Raw genomic sequence first — 13,397 nt, forward strand, 5'->3', positions numbered from 1 at the left:
TTCACAGAGAAAAATGGTCCTCTTTCATGCGCTTGGGCTCTTTGCCATGTGTACCTTTGAGGCTGTACTTGTGACAATCTCACATGGGATTAACTCTCCACCACTAGCTCACTTTTTTCTTTTTATTTTCTTTGCTATGCTTGAAAGTTTTCCCTTCTGAAGTTTCTGTTTCTCCCTTTTTCTGCTGATGCTGTAGTCATATACTAGGGAAGGTAATATGTGAGAGCATTTCCAGAGCCCCACCTGTGATCTCAACACTTTGTCTTCTCTCTTTTTTCAAAAAAACTAAAAAAAAAAAAAAAAAAGCCCATCATGATAGTCTGTGAGCTCTCTTAACCAACTTCATTCATTGAAAGTGCTTTCAAATAATTCATACATGAACAGTTCTCGTGAGTAATAATCTGAGTTTCATGACTGTATAAATGTTATCACGGCCTCAAGCCATGGAGTGCAGTTTCCAGTTGTTTGTTTTTGTATCTGATTTTAGAGAATAAAGAACTAAATAAAATAATCACAAACCAAACTTGTTTGGATCCTTTTAGAGGGTCAAATTGCAGGTTAGATGTCCCCTAATCTGATCAGGGGTCCATTCTTACAACATCCATCTGTACCCTTTTGGAGGACCACAAACCTGCAATGGAACATGATAGTTTTGGTAAACAGTGGGTGTGTGTTACATTTTTCACATTAGTTGGCTTAGCTCTTCCAATGTTAGTCGGCACTGGGAAGTGATAGGAATCACCAAATATGCTCTAACCACTAAGGAAAGTGGGCTGACTACTCCTCATCTCCAAGTTTGAAACGATACTCTAAGCATTTCCAACTGTTCTTCATTACCTAGCCAATGACATTGTCAGGGAAAGTTGAAACCTTGGCAACAGTGTTTAGTTCAATCACGTGTCTTTCACACTCTTTCTAAATCGAGACGGCATCAAAACAGCTCAACCAAAGCCGTTTCTTTTCCTGAGAATCTTCCTGACGAAAAAAAAAATATAAACACTAATAAAAGCTTTGGTGCCAACAAATCCGGAGGCTCTAGGCAGGTCACATCCTTTTTTGGCAATTATTCCCCTGCCAGATATCTAATTCTCTCTGCCTGCCCTTCTCCCTTTGCTTTTTACATATTTTGTGTTGGTTTTTCATTTCTATCATTCACTGGCTCAAATGGGTCAAAGGGTCTTTTAAAGAGCCCTTAAACAAGTTGGTGGACCCTTTGGAACAAAAATTTATGAACCATTCCTGGTGTTCACTGATAGTACTGGTACTGGAAACATTAGTGGGGGGTTTTGTGAGTGGGAATACAGTGCCCAACAACAGTTATTGAATTGAACACCATATCTGCTAACAGATCTGCCATTTTTTATTCATCCATTTGTAATCACCACACACTTGTCTCCTACTGCTTATAGAAATCCCATTCAATTTATTCTTTAGGAGGGAGGGGAAGCAATAAAAGTTCAATTTGATATCTTCCATTGGCAAAGACACCTAACCCTCAAAGATAAGCGAGTCAAGAGCTCCCGCTTTTCCATTTTCTTCCAATATCCTTCTGATCAAAGCAAATTTTTCTGTATGTACATTGAACAGGTTGGTGCTAGTCAATGATCAAAATAGTCACTTGAAATATGTGATTTACATGGATTCTTTATTCCTTGGGAATGGCGCCAAATATTAAAAGAAAATCATGGTCTAATCTCCACGTCTGACCTTTTTATATTTTTATCACAAATTAAAGTAGTGATAGTAGAGCCCAACTTGCTTTTTCTGTACAACATACCTTCTAGAAAAATGGGAAAAAAAAGAAAACAAATGCAATAATGTGAGGTGAAACGAATCAATGATCTGGGTCAAGTCCCATTTTTAAACAAAAGAATACAATGAGGATATGGATTTGATTAAATGGGCATTGATAATGTGGGGCTGTCCACAATGTTTTGAGAGGTTGAAAATCAAAGGTAAACACAGTTTAAGATGACGAAATTTGTAAGTGAGATGTGGACATTGGCAGTAGGCCGGTTTGACTTGTGCCTGTGCCTGTTCCCTCCAAATTCAGTTTGTGCTTGAGAATATATTGGCTTTGCAAGTTGCAACTCTTCCATGGAGGCTGTGGGTGCTTTTTCCCAAGGGTAAGGCGTGCGCGCAAGAGTTTTGACGTAGCCTTCCATCTCCAACACTTACCACTTTAACGCCCTGATCTTAGGTACGAGCCTAAGTTAGGGGTGAGTAACTTTTTGATTAAAATCGAATTTAATCGAATTAATAATCCTTAATGAAATGAAACATTAAAGAATGTACTCCATTCCTATTATCAACTTATTCTTTAAAAAGGGTCTTTAAGGCTTTTGATTGAAGGAAGTGTAAAGAATAGAAAATCCATTATTATACCATAACACTTTGTTTTTTATAATGATTAAATGATAGGAATTATTTATAAGTGTGAATTGAAAAATTATAAATGAAAATGGTATAATAATTGAAAGCTTCAAAGTTGAGAGATTGATATTTTACTTTTTAAATTAAGTTATTCATATCTTTTAAGTATTTATATTTGTTTAAATTCATAAAATAATAACAAATAAAATTAAGATAATGATTTTTTTCTTAAATTTTTACATATATGCTATTGAAGATTGATGAATCATAATTTTTAATTATTTTAACAAAATTAATATTTTCTTTAAAAAAAAAACGTAGTTTCGTCATTCGTGGAACCCTTTGTACGGAGGGAATAGTGCCGAACAATTTGACGAGACTCAACGCCAAGTGGTTTTGGTCCATTCGTTTTAGTTGCATCGTGCTTGGTCCCACGGGGAGGCCGAGGATTGGGCACAAGAGTCAGTTGCTTAAGCCCGCCGGCGTAGGAAATTAGACTTTGATGGTTTGGATCATATATAGATTCAGCTTAGCGACATGGGAAGAGGGTCCCGCCATTTTAAGGGTCAATTAGCCTTTAAAGTACGTTCGAAATCTTTTTTCTCACAGACTACCACCACACGCACAATTAAAAAAAAAAAAAAAGAATAGAAAAGAAATTCAAGCAAAGCGACTTCTTGGGAATCGATGGTCCAAACATTTTTTTTAAAAAAAATTGATGGATGGTCCAAACATGTGAGATTGAAAGGACAAAGCAAGATGAAGAAATTAAGAGGGTTGTCGTTTGATTGATTTTTAAATTGATTTTGAGAAAAATATATTAAGATTTGATTTGTCGAACATAAATTATACAATAATTACTAACTTAAATATCTTTTTTATAATTTTTTAATTTATGCTAATTGGATGAACACGAATAAAAGTCGTCTCCCCACTAACAGAACCGAAATCGACTGTTGGAATGGTCAAAATGGGCAGATAAACGAAAGCTACAATGCACAGCAAATTGAAATATTACTATTCAAATGTGAACAATTTTGAGTGATCAAATTTTTTTTTTCCTTAGTCTGTAAGACAGAAAAATAAAACAGATTGGGTAACACGTGTATAAGCCAATTCATAAGCTTGTCCAAGGTTTTCCAAGAAAACGTTCTTTCAAAAATAAAATAAAGACGAGACAAGAAAGAAATTCTTTTTCCAATTAATTGTGTATTAAAATATATTTTGTTTTCCTTGGTTCAATTATTCTTGATGACTTAACCTGGTAAAAAACTCGTTTACTTTTATAAAGAGCGCTAAGAAAATATCTACAGTTGAATAATAGAGATGTTTGCGGCCTAAAGTGCGGAGCTTTTTGTTTGTAGGATGACTAAACAAAGACAAAATTAAATCCGCACTGATGCACGGTGAAGACCAACATGTAACTTACGTCTAATTAAATAGTAGCATTGTTGTTGTTGCCAAATGGCCATAACAATTAAGCACATTTTTTTTGGGTTTTAAATGATAAAAAAGTTGTTAAATGATATCAATATATACAGTTGTGCCTTTATATTAAGGTATTTAAATAAATTTTTATTTTTAAATTTATATAAAACATATTTCATTCTTTTATTATATTTACAAATTCTTAATTGTAACGAGAAATTAATAATTATCAAATTTGATATCGACACATAATTTTCGTACGCATAATAGATAACGTAACTTAATGACCGATCACTTCAACAATTAGGCGTGATTATTATTTTAGAAAACCGATTGAGCAATTCTCCTTTATTGTAAAATTGGGATTGAAAGAGACGGTGGTTCGTGGGGACAAAACAAGACAAAGCCTCAACTTGGAGCAGGTCAGGAACGGAAATTTCCCACCCTCAGCCACCATAGCTTGACACGAAAGCCTTTTGACAATGAGAGAACCTAGAGATAACGAAGGCTTGATAAAAGAGAAGATTTTCCCATTTAATTTCGTTCCATAGCTGCCCCTTGCTGATCGCCCTGCCTCCACCGGCGCGTAAATGCACGCCCCCGCCTTTTCCCACTTTCACCGTTACGGTACCGGCTTCCTGCTCGGTCCAGAGCGTGCACAAAAAGGTATTGGATCCTATCCGAACGTGACGGCATGTGGAGAGCTAGACCCCAAGACGTGAAGCAATGAAAATCAACCCCAGAGTTGATCAAACTGAGGAGAACACTTACGCACTGGTACCACGTACCACCGTGTTAATAGTAAGCGCAAATAAATTGCGCTTGTGCACGTGGTGCATGCATTGCTGACCATTTGTTAAATAAAGTAAAAGTAAATGAATATGTCATAGAAACATAACTTCGTTTATGCGTCCGCTAGTGATTTATTAAATAATTCTTCAATTAAAGTTCATAAGTTTTATAATAAATTAAATTTTATTTAGTTTAAAAGAATAAGATAATCTTATTACGAAAAGAATAAACTTATAAGAAATATCTTATTATTTAGTATAATATGGATCGTGTGAAGTGAATTCAAACCTATTATCATATTTATATTACCATATATGAAAAAATTATAATTGATTTAAAATTTTGTAGTATCTATTGATATTCTTAAAACTCATTCCATAAACGAGAAAAATCGAAAAATACTCTAAAAACCATATCTCTGAAAACATTGGTAAATTGATCTCGTGAATTCAAATTGACATTAGACAATTAAATCTTAAATCTATTGATTTATCTTCATTAAAGATAAAAAATAATTCACAAATATCAAATTATATTATAACTATATATATATACACACACACATATGCATACTTGATTATAGATAAATAATTAATTATTTTTATCATGATTTAAAGATATTTATTTTGAGTAACTTTTTTTTGATAAATTGAGTAAATTATCTTTAACAATGGTGATTTTAAAAGAAAATAGCTATCTTATGCATGATAATCATTTGTCAATATAAAAAAAATTGAAGGTATATAATTGTCAGAAATGACTATTTTGGTGTAAAATTGAGAAAATTCACGACGAAATGGTCAAGCAATTCTTTGCATAATCATTTCCGTTCAGTACATCATGATGTCAAAGATCGAACGGCATCTGACCAAACGCAGCAGATGTCGTTCGTGTGTGTATGTGTACACAATAAAATTAAGCCTTGAATTTTATTTTATTTTCTTTAAACAAAGAAAATGAAGAATTAAATGCAGAAGATAAGTCCGTGGAGATTCTGGAGACAAGTGTGTGAAGTGAACTGAAAGAAGCAGCGCGTGCCGGATCAAAGAGGCCAAGAAGGACCAGGCTAAGCGGTCCCACCCGTGGCGATCTGGTGCCCTTCTTCTTCCGATGTAAGGCTCCCCTCCTCAATTTCACGTATATAAAAACGCACCAACGCAGATCCATTCATTTACGTAGTAATTAAAATCCTCGAAAAAAGGAAAAAGAAAAAGAAAAAAAAAAAAGAGAGACGTCTCTCTCTTTGCTCTATCTTCATTTTTCTTCATAGACTTTTTATAGTGGCGCTTCTTAGTATTGGTGTTAGCCTTTTTCTTTGCTTTGAATTATGAGTCTTTAAGTATCGACCTTTCCTTTCTATATTTGCTTGCAATACTCTAACAGCTCGTTCCTTCTCTGGCTGGCGCTGCTACTCCAACTAACCTTGGAAGATGGGCGGCGATAAGGGCATCAGCCTCGACGAGATCAAAAACGAGTCCGTCGATCTGGTATACTCTTTCTCTCGTCCTCTACATCAATTTCATTTGATGTACATGCAAATCTATATATCGGTTTCCGTTTGTTTTCTGATCAGATTGTATATAAATCATGTAAATGTTTTTTTGTACGGTACTCTGTTTTGGTATTTCGTTATGGAGTTTACTTTGTCATCGAACCACCGGCGGTTTTCCGTTTTTCTGGCTAAATGATAAAAGTTCACCATGCGTGTTTCGAACGATGCTTTGCTTCCTTTTCTTTTTTTAAAAGGAACTTTTGTGAATTTTAGCCAAACAAAGCGAAAAAAATCATTTTCTCTGTCTTAGAAGATAAAAGTCATGATATATGATTCGAACGATGGTATTGTCGTTTCATTTCTTCCTTTTTTTTTCCCACGCATTTCCTGCATGCCAAACAAGGCATCAACGACTTCTGTTACGATTTGCTTTTCCTTTTATAAAAGCTTATTTTATTTTATTTTCTTTGATTAATAGCTTGATTTGTATCTGTTTCTGGTAAGATACATCAATTTCGTCCTCCTCGATACTCCACCATGTGTTTTGATACAATCCTTTTCACACTCTCCGTATCTCTATTTCCTTCGCTTTTCCCGTTGTCTTTCTCCCAAAGCAAAAAAAAAAAAAAAAAAAGAATTGAGCTAAGATCTGCCAATGAGTGTAACGAACCATTATTTTCGCCATAAATCTTGCGTTGGTGTGTCACCGATGATTTTGCTACGAAAAGCCAAGCCGAAGTTTCCTACGCTTCTACGCCATAATCCAAGTTCCTTCTCATTAGAAGTTTTTAGTTTTTTAAATTTTAGTTCTCCGTTCATTTCTTTTTTTTCATCTTTCCCAAGTTTCTTTCGCTTTTTTGGTATTATTGAGTGACCGAATCACATGAAACAAGTGAGTCGACAACGCTAAGCGATTCGCGAATCGCTAACTGAGCGTGGTTGACAAATGGATTTGATAGCAATCCCACCAATTTGGTTAAATATCATATGCCTTTTGTCAACTACGCGCCTGAATGGCGCGCCACTGACTATTTCTTTTTTCTTTTTTTTATGCTCTGGTCTAACCATTGATGCCGTATAATAATTTCCTATATATTAAAAACAAAACATTCCATTTAATAGGTTTACCATATTATAAACTCGACATATGCTTCTCCACTTTTCTCTGGACTTGGATAATACCTTTTTATCTTAAAAAAATAAGTATTTCTTTTTAATCTTTTCAAAGATTAAGATAAAAATTTTGATTTATAAATGTTTAATATAAAAAATAAAAAATATATAAAAATAAGAATATTAAATATCTAAAAAATAAATTAACAAAAACAGATAGAGTGCCGAAAAGGGTTTGTACTAGTTTGAAAGGACGCACGATGTCATGAGTCGTACAATTCATACTAGTACTAGTACTATTAATTAATTCTTTCAATTGCTGGATGTGGCTGTAAATATCATGGGGACAGAGGCAATATTTTGGACTCTATTTGTTCGTTTTTGGACCTTTTGGCAATAGTTTGACTTTAACCGCTTATTGTTGGAAATGTGCTAGGTTTTCACATGATCAATGTGACTCTCTTCACACGAGTTGAGGTTAACCAATAGAAATGTTGGTTTATGAAATACTTTAAAATTTTTTATCTTTGGGTTCTAGAAAAGTAAGTCTGCTACTTGGTGTTTCACCATTTACCGCTATGGCGGTATTTTTAGGAGCTCGAGGCCCACCATTAGACACAAAATAAGTTGTCCACTAATTAACCAGGAAATCTTATTCCCATCCTTTTGAGGTTCTATTTCCCCAAATCAAATTCTGCTTGTATTTTGGTTTGTTATGTGATTAGATCAGGTTGGTTACTTTGGAAAAGCATCAATTCCACATAGCTAGACTAGACGCCACCCTGTGCATGGCTTCTCAGATTCTCTACGAAAAGATATATGCTTAGCTAATCTTAGCTGCAACTCTAAGCTTTGTGTTGATAAAATTTTCACAAAAAGTAGATTCTTGTGATATTATTATCATTAGTGGTATCTGTAATGATTGGTGGTCACTGGTCACATATGGAGTTCTTTTTTCTGCTGCACTTGATTTCTCTTCCAGCAAAGCCACACCATTAAAAATTATTAAATTAAAATTGAAAGTAAAGACTCGAATATTCACCAGTTCATACATGGATGAATGGAATCACAACAGAAATTAACGAGGATACTTAACGAAGCCATTTTCTGCCATTTAAGTTGTCTAAGAATGTGATAATTGCTTACAGGAACGGATTCCTATTGAGGAAGTCTTCGAGCAGCTGAAATGTACAAGAGCAGGCTTGACTACCGAGGAAGGCGCCAATCGCCTTCAAGTTTTTGGACCAAACAAACTAGAAGAGAAAAAGGTACAGATCATAACCGTTTACGTATAAGGTTCTAAATTTTCAGCTTGTATATGTTGCGTAATATGGTTTGATACTCCGCAAACAGGAGAGCAAATTTCTCAAGTTCTTGGGTTTTATGTGGAACCCTTTGTCATGGGTCATGGAAGCTGCTGCTATAATGGCTATTGCCTTGGCAAATGGTGACGGGAGGCCTCCAGACTGGCAGGACTTCGTTGGTATCATTGTCTTGTTGTTTATCAACTCCACCATCAGTTTTATTGAAGAAAATAATGCTGGTAACGCTGCAGCTGCCCTCATGGCTAATCTTGCTCCAAAAACCAAGGTGAAAAATGAAACACTCATCAGCTCAACAATTTGTTGTGTCATCTTTCCGTCCTTTTCTAGTTGTGATCTCAGCTTGTGGTGCTTGTACCATAATGTAGGTTCTTAGAGATGGTCGATGGAGTGAACAAGAAGCAGCAATTCTGGTGCCAGGGGACATTATCACTATTAAATTGGGAGACATAGTTCCTGCTGATGCTCGTCTTCTTGAGGGTGATCCTTTGAAGATTGATCAATCTGCACTTACAGGGGAGTCTCTTCCCGTCACAAAGAATCCATCAGATGAAGTGTTTTCTGGCTCAACGTGTAAACAGGGTGAAATAGAAGCAGTGGTTATTGCAACTGGTGTGCACACCTTCTTTGGGAAAGCTGCCCACCTAGTGGACAGCACCAATCAAGTTGGGCATTTCCAGAAAGTACTTACTGCCATCGGAAATTTCTGCATTTGCTCAATTGCTGTTGGAATAGTCGTTGAGATAATAGTCATGTACCCAATACAGCACCGCAAGTACAGGCAGGGAATTGACAATTTACTAGTTCTCTTGATTGGAGGAATCCCTATTGCTATGCCAACTGTGTTATCTGTCACCATGGCTATTGGTTCTCATAGGCTTTCCCAACAAGGGGCTATCACAAAAAGAATGACAGCCATTGAGGAAATGGCAGGCATGGATGTTCTCTGCAGTGATAAGACTGGGACCCTGACCCTGAACAAACTTACTGTTGATAGAAACCTAATTGAAGTGTTTGCAAAGGGAGTCGAAAAAGAGCAAGTTATCCTTTATGCAGCAAGGGCTTCAAGGACTGAAAATCAGGATGCTATTGATACTGCAATTGTAGGAATGCTTGCAGATCCGAAGGAGGTATTATTTTCTTCTCTCTTTGTTCTTTATATTTAGGATTGGGTCCAAGAATACTTGAGTCATTGTGGATACTGATTGGCCAGGCACGAGCTGGTATCAGAGAGATTCACTTCCTACCATTCAACCCTGTAGACAAGAGAACTGCTCTGACCTACATTGATTCTGATGGAAACTGGCATCGTGCTAGCAAAGGTGCACCAGAGCAGGTAATAATACTTTTTCTCATTATGGAATATCAGTTTTTGAAAAGTTTAGGGACTTGACTTCTGACTTATATGCTTTCAATATTCTGAAATAGATCATAACTCTTTGCAATTGCAAAGAAGATGTCAAGAAAAAGGTTCATGCAGTTATTGATAAATTTGCTGAACGTGGACTTCGATCTTTAGGCGTTGCAAGACAGGTCTGCAAATTAAACTTTTGCATGCTTCATGTTGATTTCGTACGTAAATTGGGGTAATCACATTGTTTAATTTCTATTTCTGCAGGAAGTACCTGAGAAAACAAAAGAGGCCCCTGGAGCACCGTGGCAGTTTATTGGTTTGTTGCCACTGTTTGATCCTCCAAGACACGATAGTGCTGAAACCATCAGGAGAGCTCTAAACCTTGGAGTGAATGTTAAGATGATTACCGGTAAGGATTGTTTAAAAATTGTTTTAATATTGTATATTGGCTGTAATTTCATGATGTAAATTTTATATTATTTTTCTATTATACCCAGGGGATCAGCTTGCTATTGCCAAAGAAACTGGCAGGAGGCTTGGAATGGGAACAAACATGTACCCTTCTTCTTCCTTGCTGGGCCAAGACAAGGACGCTTCCATTGCTGCCCTCCCTATTGATGAATTGATTGAGAAGGCCGATGGATTTGCAGGAGTATTTCCAGGTGTGTTCAGTTGTAAAATATCTTCTTAAATATGTGATATTCTGGAAATTATTAATATTTTTGTTATTTTAAGAACTTTGTTGATAATTAAGATGACATGTTGGCAGCATCCATATTTTTGCCTTTTTTTTAAAAAAAAAAAAAGAGTTCTGTGTAACACTTGTCAGTGGTCATCATGCACAATATTACATAACATACTAGATTTCCAGGCACGTTCGATATTTTTAGGTCGATTTGATAGCATTATTAAATTTCTTTTGATCTAATTCTAAGGTTTTCTTTTTTTCCTAACAATTCCTTTTCATGTCAATGATAGAGCACAAATATGAAATTGTTAAGAGGCTACAGGAGAGGAAACATATTTGTGGCATGACAGGAGATGGTGTCAACGATGCCCCTGCTTTAAAGAAGGCAGACATTGGAATTGCTGTGGCTGATGCTACAGATGCCGCTCGAAGTGCCTCAGACATTGTACTTACTGAACCTGGGCTAAGTGTCATTATAAGTGCAGTGCTGACCAGCAGGGCTATTTTCCAAAGGATGAAGAACTACACGGTTAGTCATATCATAGCTTACTTTCGTTTGCATTTTTCCGACCATTATTCAACAGTGCAAGTATTTGTAACCTTTTCACTTATTCCCTTTCAACTTTGTAGATCTATGCAGTTTCGATCACCATTCGTATTGTGGTAAGCATATCAAGACCTGTTGAGACTTTTGACACTTACAATGCTAAATAGTTTTACAGATGGATTAAGTTTTTTCATTTTCATTTTGGCAGTTTGGCTTCATGTTTATTGCCTTGATATGGAAGTTTGACTTCGCACCCTTCATGGTTCTAATTATTGCCATCCTCAATGATGGTGAGATGATCTTTATCAGACTGTTACATCAATTCTAACTTATTGTACAAGTCACCAGGACCGACCCACCATGGTATTGAATCTGATTTATTTCGTCATCCCATCTATAGGTACAATCATGACAATTTCCAAGGACAGAGTAAAGCCATCTCCCCAGCCAGACAGCTGGAAACTCAAGGAGATTTTCTGTACTGGCATTGTGCTTGGAGGTTACTTGGCACTAATGACCGTGTTATTCTTCTGGGCAATGCATGACACTGATTTCTTCACAGTAAGAATAGCTGTTGTTATGTCCCATTGATTATATTATTTTGGTGAGGTTTCTTGTAGTTTTGCTAAGGTTTCCTTCTCCAAATATTTCAGGACAAGTTTAGTGTTAGATCACTGAGGGGTAGTGATAAAGAGATGATGGCAGCTTTATACCTTCAAGTTAGTATTGTGAGCCAGGCCCTCATTTTTGTCACACGGTCCCGCAGCTGGTCCTACGTTGAACGTCCCGGACTTCTACTAGTCAGTGCTTTTGTAATTGCTCAGCTGGTAAGAAAATTTAACTAATCCTTTTTAAGATTCCATTCCATTTCGAAAATCTGTTTCCTGTCAAAATTGTGGTTGGTTTTTATTGTGTAGTTATCATAACAAACCCAATTATGTTTGGCAGGTGGCCACTTTGATAGCTGTCTATGCAAATTGGGGTTTCGCAAGGATTAAAGGTATGGGATGGGGATGGGCTGGTGTAATCTGGCTTTACAGTGTGGTGACTTTTGTCCCACTTGATCTTATCAAATTTGCAACCCGATACGTTCTTAGTGGAAAGGCTTGGGATAACCTTTTGGAGAACAAGGTACGATTTGCATTGCTCTGTTTCAATCGCTTCAGCTTTGCTCTGTTTCTGATTTGATTGCTCTTACTCTGTTCTTGGAATTCCAGACTGCCTTCACCACAAAGAAAGATTATGGAAAAGAAGAAAGAGAAGCACAATGGGCAGCTGCACAGAGAACTCTGCACGGTCTTCAACCACCTGAAACTTCAAACATTTTCAGTGAAAGGAGCAGTTACAGGGAACTTTCAGAGATTGCAGAGCAGGCCAAGCGCAGGGCTGAGGTTGCAAGGTGAGTGGAGCTGAATTCTGGACCGACTTCATCATTTACATTTGCTTGCAAAGAAAAACATAATGGATATTGATGATGATTTTGTGTATGCATTGTGTGCAGGCTGAGGGAGCTGAATACACTGAAGGGGCATGTGGAATCAGTTGTTAAGCTGAAGGGACTTGATATCGATACGATTCAGCAGCATTACACGGTTTAAAAGAGGGATTTGGAACAAAAGAAGCATAGAACCAGGATGATCTTTCCCTTCAGAAAAGCAAAAACAAAATTATTATAATGACGAACAAGGCCTAAAGTGAAGAAGAAACCTACGACGACCAATGTTAAGGAGATACTTACTAGTTATAGAAATAGGCGCATTTTCCTTTTACTAAATGTTGCGATTTTAGTGTCATTGTCACTCTTCTCTTTTTTTGAATGAACAAGGTAAGGAACTGTTGTCCTTTTTTTAACAGCAAAAAAAAGAAAAGAAAAAAAATAACACCGCCTTTCATGGCTGCTGCTTACCCACTTTCTTTTCTTTTTCTGGTCTTCCCGTTACTACATCGTAAGTACTTGGTTCTTTCCATGCGGATGAACCTTTTGAGTTTCAAAATGCAAATGTCACGTGAGTATTACCTTTTGCGCAATGTCGGTGGTTAGTGCGATTTAATACGTGGCCAATACAAGGGATTTAAAATAAGAAATGAAACCATGAACCCTAAACAACACAACGAAATTCTTGTTCTTTGTTTTTAGGCATTTTATCTTTCATCTTCATTTTTTCCCTTAACATCTCCAAAGGTCGAGCACAATATAAAATAGACATGTTGAGTTGAGGATTTTTGTCCCATAGAAACCTGGTTTTGTTTCTCACTCCATCTTTATCATCAAGAGATGCTTTAGAACA

General features: G+C 36.4%; 1 protein-coding gene across 1 annotated transcript; it reads left to right on the top strand.

Moving 5' to 3' along the window:
• Window positions 1–5,880: 5,880 nt before the first annotated feature.
• On the top strand, window positions 5,881–13,018 carry LOC18587621 (plasma membrane ATPase 4). The gene is made up of 16 exons (XM_007011530.3): window positions 5,881–6,080; window positions 8,347–8,466; window positions 8,552–8,788; window positions 8,889–9,650; window positions 9,734–9,856; window positions 9,949–10,053; window positions 10,139–10,283; window positions 10,372–10,536; window positions 10,853–11,091; window positions 11,193–11,225; window positions 11,318–11,399; window positions 11,510–11,670; window positions 11,763–11,936; window positions 12,058–12,240; window positions 12,327–12,508; window positions 12,611–13,018. The coding sequence occupies exons 1-16, from the start codon at window positions 6,024–6,026 to the stop codon at window positions 12,705–12,707; spliced, it is 2,865 nt and encodes a 954-aa protein (XP_007011592.3). The 5' UTR covers window positions 5,881–6,023; the 3' UTR covers window positions 12,708–13,018.
• The last annotated feature ends 379 nt before the right edge of the window (window positions 13,019–13,397 follow it).

Source organism: Theobroma cacao, chromosome 9 (assembly GCF_053813885.1).
Source record: "Theobroma cacao isolate CCN51 chromosome 9, ASM5381388v1, whole genome shotgun sequence".
NCBI lineage: Eukaryota > Viridiplantae > Streptophyta > Magnoliopsida > Malvales > Malvaceae > Theobroma > Theobroma cacao.